Source organism: Eurytemora carolleeae, unplaced genomic scaffold (assembly GCF_000591075.1).
Source record: "Eurytemora carolleeae unplaced genomic scaffold, Eaff_2.0 scaffold1232, whole genome shotgun sequence".
In the NCBI taxonomy this organism is placed as follows: Eukaryota; Metazoa; Arthropoda; class Copepoda; order Calanoida; family Temoridae; genus Eurytemora; species Eurytemora carolleeae.
The window spans coordinates 25,318-35,427 of record NW_019402179.1 but is presented as its reverse complement, the minus strand read 5'-3'; the positions used below and the strand labels follow the sequence as shown (position 1 = coordinate 35,427).

At 32.2% G+C, this 10,110-nt stretch overlaps 1 protein-coding gene across 1 annotated transcript in view; it reads left to right on the top strand.

Annotated features, from left to right (window-relative positions):
• LOC111718124 (sodium channel protein para) overlaps positions 1-10,110 on the top strand; it is a 30,065-nt gene that overhangs the window by 888 nt on the left and 19,067 nt on the right. Inside the window, exon 2 of the mRNA XM_023493632.1 lies at positions 9,713-9,757. Coding sequence (XP_023349400.1) covers positions 9,713-9,757 — 45 coding nt within the window. The remainder of the gene's footprint in view (positions 1-9,712; positions 9,758-10,110) is intronic.

Below are 10,110 nucleotides of genomic sequence, written 5' to 3'. Positions count from 1 at the left end.
GGAAGGGTAGGGAAGGGTAGGGAAGAGTTAGGAAGGATAGGGAAGGGTAGGGAAGGGTAGGGAAGGGTAGGGAAGGGTAGGGAAGGGTAGGGAAGGGTAAGGAAGGGTAGGGAAGAGTAGGGAAGGGTAGGGAAGGGTAGGGTAAGGTAAGGAAGGGCTCAGATAGATATTTCTATTAAAATATTTATATTTTATCTGTTATAATATGAAGAAAAAACTCTAATGCTAAAGTCTGTATTAAACAATATAATCCGACAGGAGAGAGCAGGAGAGCAGACAACAGTCACGAGAGGACTTAATCTTGACATGTCTGGATTTAAAGGGACTGTCAACACAAGTCTGGATTTAAAGGGACTGTCAACACAAGTCTGGATTTAAAAGGACTGTTAACACAAGTCTGGATTTAAAGGGACTGTTAACCCAAGTCTGGATTTAAAGGGACTGTTAACGCAAGTCTGGATTTAAAGGGACTGTTAACACAAGTCTGGATTTAAAGGGACTTTTAACACAAGTCTGGATTTAAAGGGACTGTCAACGTCATTTCAAGTGACTCTACATTCAAAAAGGGACATGTCCGATTGACAAGTGTACGCATTAAACCTTCATCTAGATGAACAAAATTTTCTGGTAACACGTTTGCTTTATAACAACACTAAATTCACAAAAGTTTGCCTAAATGTCGCCTTACCTTTCCACAGTTTTATAGGTAGGTTGAACACACGATTGACACCTAAAACTACTAGTCTCGGGAATTCCAAAATGCGGTACACCTTTTTTTCAAAAACCTTAAAATTCAATTTAAAGAGACAAATAAGAATTGACATAACAATCTTTTTTGATACACTCTTGTCATTTATCAACTGTCAGAAATAACATGTTTATAGGGACACCCTGTGCACAGTTTCAAGAATATTTAATTTTGACCTTCTCAAACGAAAATTCTAACTTCTCTCTCTACTAAAAAACACGAACATTTACATTGAAAAGGAAATGTCAGACTTAAAGGACATGTTGCCGCAATTTCCACTGACCTTCCCTCCAATTGTAGAGTAACTAGGGGTTCTGGTTAGAAGTATCTAATAATAACGCTTTTTTTACGGATTTTCAATTAAAATATGACGCTCCGATGTTTTATGTGACGTGTCCCATTTACAATGGTTGCCTCTGTAAACCATCAACTTATTTCGGACTTATCCACGGGCAGCCGTAGTACATTTGAATTTTTGAGCCAAATCAACCTTTCCGGTCCCGGTTTGTGTACTGTATCGATGGGTAAATAAAGCAGACACTCAATTGGACTAGCCGGTGCAACAAGGTTGACGCGGTTAGACTTTAGGTTGAATTTACTTTTACTAAAGGGTCAGAGGTGCGTGTATCCGTTATTTTCAAGCTGTTTTATACCTAAGATATATAAATATTTAGATAGATATATAGATATATATAGATTTAAAAATATTTTCTTCCTGGAAGTCGCAAAATTGTCATTTACAATCGAATTATTGAAACTTGCGATTAACATGCAAAATATTCGGGATTTTCGAGGAATATAACCTCACCTACAGTGAAATCCTTATAACGAATACATCGGAAGAATTTATCAAATGTCGTCTTGACAATTATTCAATGAGTTTTATACTATATTACGTAAATTTCAGTATTTGCGAAAATAAATAAATAGCCATGAATATGCGGGAACAGTTTTAAAGAGTTCCATATAATCATTAAATTAAAAAACTAAATATCTGCAACATTCCATTATCAGAAAGTGAAGAATACGACATTCGATGAATTCTTTCGATGTATTCGTTATTAAGGGTTTCACTGTATGTAGAGTTCACACTGAACGCTAGTGTACACTCCAGTTTTGCAACATTTTGAATATCATTTTAGAGATAAACACACAGAATTCTCTGTCGTGAAAGGTTTAGAGGGTACCATTGTTAATCGGGTGTTCCTTGCATATCACTTGAAATTGCGCTTACAGCTTCCTAAAAAGGAAAGTCAGAACTGCAGATCTTAAACAAAAAGTTAACATTTTTCAAAATAGTCAAATATTTGCTCAAACCTCAAAACTTACTGAAATTTCTAAATTATGAACAACATTTGTTAGAGATTTCGAAAAGAAATTTTGAAACGCATTGTAACTAAAAACAATATATAAAATGAACGAACGTTTCTACCTAATCAGCAGTTTTTTTATGAGATTTTCCCAAAAGAAGTTCCGTTAATTTAAAAAAAAATTCAGAAAGATCTATGGTTAAAAAACAAAGGTTCCATACTTTTTTCAAAGTAATTTCAGTAATATAAATATCATATAACTTTTAATTATTATCAAATCACTCCTGTATGCCAAATCCATTAGCGCCTGATCCATTCAGGGTTCAGTCATGTGTTTGTTGTCTATTCTGAACCAATAGAAATAGTATGGCGGTAACATCTATCTTTCTATCTATTTTATTATCCCTTGACTTGTTAAAAAAAAAAATTTTTGACATGAATCAAGAAATTATAAGAAATCACGAAAACCACCAAAAAATCCTCCAACAACCGTTTTGTAAAGCATTGCAGAATTCTTACTTAGTTAAAACTAAATAGAAGAAAATTATTTGTCTCCAGAATTCGACCTACAGGGTTACCCACAAAGGTTGATACTTCAAAGACGACTGTTCGAGATGTAAACTGTATATTTCCTTGTACCTTTGATTCCCGGAACGTCTTAAATTGTTTCTTTCTTTGCCAAATCATTAAATATGACTTTTAAAGACAAAATTCTCAATTTAACCTCGAGATAGTAACATTTTAAAAGTTTTAGGTCGTCTTTACAATCACATCCTTCGTGGGTCCCCCTGTAGCTTAGACCTTGATATATATCCGCAGTTTAAATTGGTGAAAACATATTGTTGATATTGATTAAACCACTTGACCTGGGGAGGAACAAAAACCCTTCCTTCTTCTTCTCTACTCTACTCACTCTACTCGACTCCCTTTTTCCTTTTCACCACAGCATGATGGGGCTCTTACACAATTCACATAACAGAGCATAGAGGGTTCAGGGTAAATGTATTATTGAAGCCCTCCTAGGCTCTTACCTTTTGGTCTACCCACACAAGATAAGGTGAGGCTGTAAAGACGACCTATAACTCTTGAAATAGGACGATTTCAAGGTCAAATCAAGTTTTCTTTAAATATAGTTCTGATTCAGCAGTTAATATAGATAGGATGGTTGGATGGTAAATTGGTTGGACGGCAGGATTTCCGATGAATTAATTAATTACAAAAAAATACAAATGTGACGATATTGAAGAAAAAATAATCTGCTAATTACAGTGAAATGAAAATGGTATAAAGTATGCACATTTTTATAAGTCGGTTAAAATTTGTCTTATACAAAAATATAATATTTTGAAGAAAAAATGTTGTGTTAAAGATTTCACACCAAATTTTCTGACCTAATCTAACTACATTTCTTTCTATATATATGTATCTATACTGTAACAAACGCCTTACTCCGATAGTTCTCTTAAGTCAGTACCAATCCAGGTATAACCTTCTCTATTCGTCAGTATCTATCAATCCAGATACAACTCTCTTTATGCTCAAGTTAGTATCAATCCTGATACAACTCTCACTATGCTCAAGTAAGTATCAATCCAGATACAACAATTTCTGCATTCGTCAGTATCTATCAATCGAGATACAACTCGCTCAAACTCTATATGCTCCAATAATACTTTAGTCTGTATCAATCCAGATACAACTCTCTCTGTATTCTTGAGTATGTATCAATCCAGATACAACTCGCTCTCGATCTCTTAAGTATTTATTTATTGACACACAAAGCTATAGGACTCTATGATTATGTTCTAGTTTTTATTACATATCTAACTATATCTATCTATCTACCTATATATCCAACTATCTACCAACCGTACCTATCTATCTATCTTTTTATCTATCTACCTATAAATCCATCCATCCATTTATATATCTATCTGTACATCTACCTATCTACCTTTATATCCTTTCATCTATATATCTATTTATCAATCAATCTATCTATCTATCTACCTATCTGTAAATATAACTATCTATCTAAATCTGTGTATCTATCTACCAATCTGTATATCTATCTATCTATCTATCCTGTCTATCTCTTTCTATCTATCTATCTACCTGTATATCTAACTATCTACCTGTATATCTAACTATCTACCTATCTGTATATATTTAACTATCTATCTATCTGTATATCTAACTATCTACATATCTCTATATCTAACCATTTACCTATCTATATATCTAACTATCTATCTATATATCTAACCATCTATCTCTCTGTATATATCTAACTATCTACCTTTCTGTATATCTAACTATCTATCTATCTGTATATCTAACTATCTACCTATCTGTATATCTAACTATATCTACCTATCTGTATATCTAACTATCTATGTATATCTAACTATCTATCTATCTGTATATCTAACTATCTAACTATTTACCTATCTGTATATCTAACTATCTATCTATCTGTATATCTAACTATCTACCTATCTGTATATCTAACTATTTACCTATCTGTATATCTAACTATCCATCTATCTGTATATCTAACTATCTATCTATCTGTGTATCTGACTATCTACCTATCTGTATATCTACCTATCTACCTATCTATATATCTATATATCTATCTGTATATCTAACTATCTACCTATATTTATATCTAACTATCTACCTATCTATATATCTAACTATCTACCTATCTATATATCCAACTATCTACCTATCTATATATCTAACTATCTACCTATATATCTGAATGTTTGTCACTAAGAATGTTGTTTTCCCTTACAGTTACTAACAGTTACAACTAATTATGGAAAATGGACCGGGGCGGCTAAAAGCCATATTCATTAATCTATCCATTCATCCATACCAATATACATATTCATCAATTCATTCATTCATACCAACGTATATATATTCTTCTATTCATTCAGCCACAGCAGTGTATACATATTTATCTATTCATTCATTTATAGCAATGTATACATATGTATCTATATTCAACCATACCAATATGTACATATTCATCTATTCATTCATCCATACACCTATATACATATTCATCTATTCATTCATCCATACCAATATATACATATTTATCTATTCATTCATCCATACCAATGTATACATATTCATCTATTCATTCATTCATAGTACTGTTATATATTCATCTATTCATCCATATTCCTTTATATATCCATATTAGGATATACATATCCATCTATTCATCAATTCATTCCTAAAATTATAAATAAAGTAATGCCTACAAAAAGCTAAATAAAATGATAGCGTTAAGAGAAAAAGAACTATTATTTTATTTTTTTGTTTACCAGGGATGAAATTATCAACAATCTAGACTTTAAAACGACATAAAAGACGACATTTGAAGAATTTGTATAAATCTGCGAACAAATTCATAGAACATAAGAAATTCAATACAATGATAAAAAGGAAATAATTAATTCTAAATTCGATTTATTGACAAATTGTTTTTGAGAAATATGTCCCTAAACATCTATTTAGTTTTTTCGTCGTCGTTATTTATTAATTTAAAAAAAAACGGATTCTGAAAACGTGCCCACCCAAATTCATGATTTTGAACGTCGACATTTTGAACGTTTATATGTCTCAAATGAATCCCAAATAATTTGTCCACAACACTGCATACTCAGTTTAACTACCTTACATAGCCGGTCTGTCCCTTTAAAGCCCAATACATTACAATAGTGTAGATATTGATTAAAGTGGGGACAACTGAAGGAATTTCCTAATATTAATTATATCTACGCATACATTTACAAAATATAACATGACGTAAATACTGACATTCATGATTCAAGGCAATTTCAGATTAAAAAATAGAAATAGATTTTTAAATATTCATAATCATCATCCTAATCGCATAAAAATGTCTCTTAATTTTGAAATGAAATGAGATGCATTCCCGATCAAGAAACGGATTTTCTTTGAAAAACATTTTGATTATTTTGATACATTTTGAGATTATTCACCCTTAGAAACATCTTTTAGCTGTACAATTGATTTTGAAGTATTTATAATTCTAACAAATTGGAACGCACAACCCTTATATCATGTTTATTTTAATTTGTGTTAATTAAAGAATAAATATTTTTATCTAGTTATTTGCGGTTGGTGTAAGGTTAGTTCCGGCGAAATTTGTCCTAAAACTATTTCCCGAAATTCCTGGTTCTCGGACAAGGGAAGAATGTTTTACTCTCACATTCCAGAATATAAAAGAATAATTCCACACACTAAAATAAAATGGCGGATTTAATATAAAATGGCGGATTTCGTATAAAATAAATTTTAAAGATGGCGAATAAAAAAAATAGACAGATTGAATATAAATGGCGAATTTTATAAAAGGACAAATTAAAAGAATTTTTTTTTTAAATCGCGGATTTAAACGAAATGATTGAATAAATATTTAATCTTTATATCATATAATGATTGATATATTACTTTATACTTTGTAGGATGCATTTTTTATTATAAACTCTTTTGAAACTGCAGCAATACGAATATCGAGAGATAAATCCTTTTAACTTAAAAAATAAGATTTCACGTTTATCTTCAAAAGAAAGATTAAAATTAACAAATGATAAATTAAGGGAATTGTTCCATAATCATAAACCAAATTCGCAAATTTAGAATTTTAAAGTTATTAAAATTGTTTCTTGCTAAATGCAGTTGAAAAAAGCGTAATTACCGTAAACAGGAACTAATTTTAAATCATTTCAAAATTTGTTTAATTTTCTACATTTTTCTGATATGAACAATAAGCAGAGTTGGGAACTTTAGAATGGTGGATATCGAGATCAATGCTTGATTCTTTAATCGATTACTTGTATCCTGAAAAGTGTATAATATTCAACCAATCAGAGTCGCCTATCAGAAGCCGGGAAATTTGAAATTTTGCGCGCCATTTAGGATTAATATATTTATATATTATGTATAAAATTTTGAAGAAAAAAACTGTTTTTCTGTACTATATCCAAAAAGGAGTGGATTAAGCAAGAAATTAAAAGTGTCCACATTGGATATTCGGATTAAGCAGTTGGGATTAAAGGTATCCCATTCTAAAGTTTTCAGCTCTGGGTCTATAACATTTGCGTTTTGCATGAACAATGAACATTGAACAAAATTGATTCTAAAGTACTAGGTCTAGATTATCTATTAATCCCAACCAGGATTTAAATACAAGAGGACTGCAGCCCCCCCATCCCCCTCTCCCCCCCCCAACCATCACCTTTGCGACTATGAACCAAGTCAACGGAGTTCAGTTTTCCAAACCCGTCAATTGAAAACATTTCGCGGATTTCTGCAATTCTCAAGGATTTCTACTTTATCCATAGTTTGGAATCTTTATAAAGAATAAATGTTCTATCTAAAGGTCTACCCACACAAGATAAGGTGAGGCTGTAAAGACGACCTATAACTCTTGAAATAGGACGATTTCAAGGTCAAATCAAGTTTTCTTTAAATATGTCCTTTTTCTGACCTATTTAAGGGTTTGACACATAATGAAACAAGAAACAGACATCATAAGTTCTGTAAAGTCGTCTTCCAAGTTTCATCTTTTGTGGGTAACCCTTTATAAAACAACAATGTTGTTCATGGTTTCTGAAATTTTCAAAAAAAAGATATTTTAACTTTCTTGAAAGAGATGGATCCTCTCTGCACATTATTAATTTATAAATTAAGTCTTGCACAGGAATTGTATTTTTAGAAACTAAAAGGAGTAACTTATCGATTTCTTTAACAGAATCTTGTTAAAGGAACTGCAGACGTAATTCAATGCAACCCTCCTAATATGTACTTGAGAGTCAGGGTTGGCTTTAAAGAAAAGCTGACGGATCTATGCAGAAGGAGTCCTGTCAAAGAAGTACAATTTTAGAATTCTTCATTTTGTGTGATTGAAAAACGAGATATCTTCTTCAATTTTGTTAAAATAAAGGTTTAAAGGCCGGGTACCCGGCGGGAATCGGATTCAAAATGAGTTCCACTTAAAATTACGTCATCAGTCTCCTTGAGGCATAATGTTTTATCTTGTTCATGACATACTTTATCTTGTTCATGACATACTTTATCTTGTTCACTTTATCTTGTTCATGACATACTTTATCTTGTTCCTGACATACTTTATCTTGTTCATGACATACTTCATCTTGTTCATGACATACTTCATCTTGTTCATGACATACTTTATCTTGTTCATGACATACTTTATCTAGTTTATGACATACTTTATCTAGTTCATGACATACTTTAATTTTTGATGACATACTTTATCTTGTTCATGACATACTTTATCTTGTTCATGACATACTTCATCTTTTTCATGACATACTTTATCTTGTTCATGATATACTTTATCTATTTGATGACATACTTTATTTTTTGATGACATACTTTATTTTTTTGATGACATACTTTATCTTGTTCATGGCATACTTTACCTATTTCATGACATACTTTGTTTTTTTGATGACATACTTCATCTTGTTCATGACATACTTTATCTGGTTCATGATATACTTCATCTTGTTCATGACATACTTTATCTATTTCATGACATACTTTAATTTTTGATGACATACTTTATCTTGTTCATGACATGATTCATCTTATTTTTGATAATTTACCAACATTTGAATTTTAATTGAAATCTAGGTTTTTTAAACCGCCTAGATTATATTTTTTTTCTTGAACACCTTAGATCTCAGTCTGTTCTAAAATACTTGATAAAGATACGGGGGGGGGAGACTGACACTTGTAATAATAGGGCAGATCAATATAGAGATAGATAGATACTTAAACACTGGATACAAGATAGATAGATAGATAGTAAGGAAGAAGGCCGCATTGCAGTCTTATTTCCTCAACAGCAAATATTAAATGTATTAATTAGAAGGAGTAGACCTCTTTTAGAGGAGCAGAGGAGTAGTAGAACCTTTTTAGAGTAGTAAAGGAGTAGTAGAACCATTTTAAAGGAGTAGTAGAACCCTTTCAAAGTAGTAGAGGAGTGGTATAATTCTTTTAATCCTTTTAGAGGAGTAGTAGACATTTTTATAGGAGCAGAAGAGTAGTAGAACCCTTTAAGAGGAGTAGAGAAGTAGTTGAATCCATTTAGAGGAGAAGAGGAGTGGTAGAATCCTCTTAGAGGAGTACAGGAGTAGTAGAACCCTTTACTAGGGATTGGCTAGGGCTGCTAGGGATTACTATGGATTGGATAGGGCTGCTAGGGATTACTAGGGATTTGCTAGGGCTGCTAGGGATTACTATGGATTGGATAGGGCTGCTAGGGATTACTAGGGATTTGCTAGGGCTGCTAGGGATTACTAGGAATTGGCTAGGGCTGATAGGGATTACTAGGGATTGGATAGGGCTGCTAGGGATTACTAGGGATTGGATAGGGCTGCTAGGGATTACTAGGGATTGGATAGGGCTGCTAGGGATTACTAGGGATTGGCTAGGGCTGATAGGGATTACTAGGGATGGGATTGGATAGGGCTGCTAGGGATTACTAGGGATTGGATAGGGCTGCAAGGGATTACTAGGGATGGTGTGGAGTTTGAAATAGGATTAAAATCCTAGTCTACGAAGATAATGCAGTAAGTTATTTAACAAACATGTTTCTTCATGTTCATGCAAAAATATTGCAGTAAGTTATTTAACAAACATGTTTCTTCATGTTCATGCAAAATACACAGGGCCGTAAACAGGGGGAAGGAGGCTTTGGGTTCAAAAAAACTTATTTTCTTCTCTACTTGGAAAAATGCCCCTACCCTTTCGATTTTACATTTTTTAATATTTTTTTTTTAAACTATCTATTTGGATAATTTTTGAATTTGAAAAAAATTGTTAATTGGCACTTTAATTTGACCTGACTTTAGGGTTCAATCAGTTTCTTTGTTTTAGCTTTCAAAAATCAATACTATACATAGTTTAGTTATTAAAGAAAGCCGACACGTTTAAATTATTTACTATTTCAACCCTGCTGGGAGGTGGGGGGGG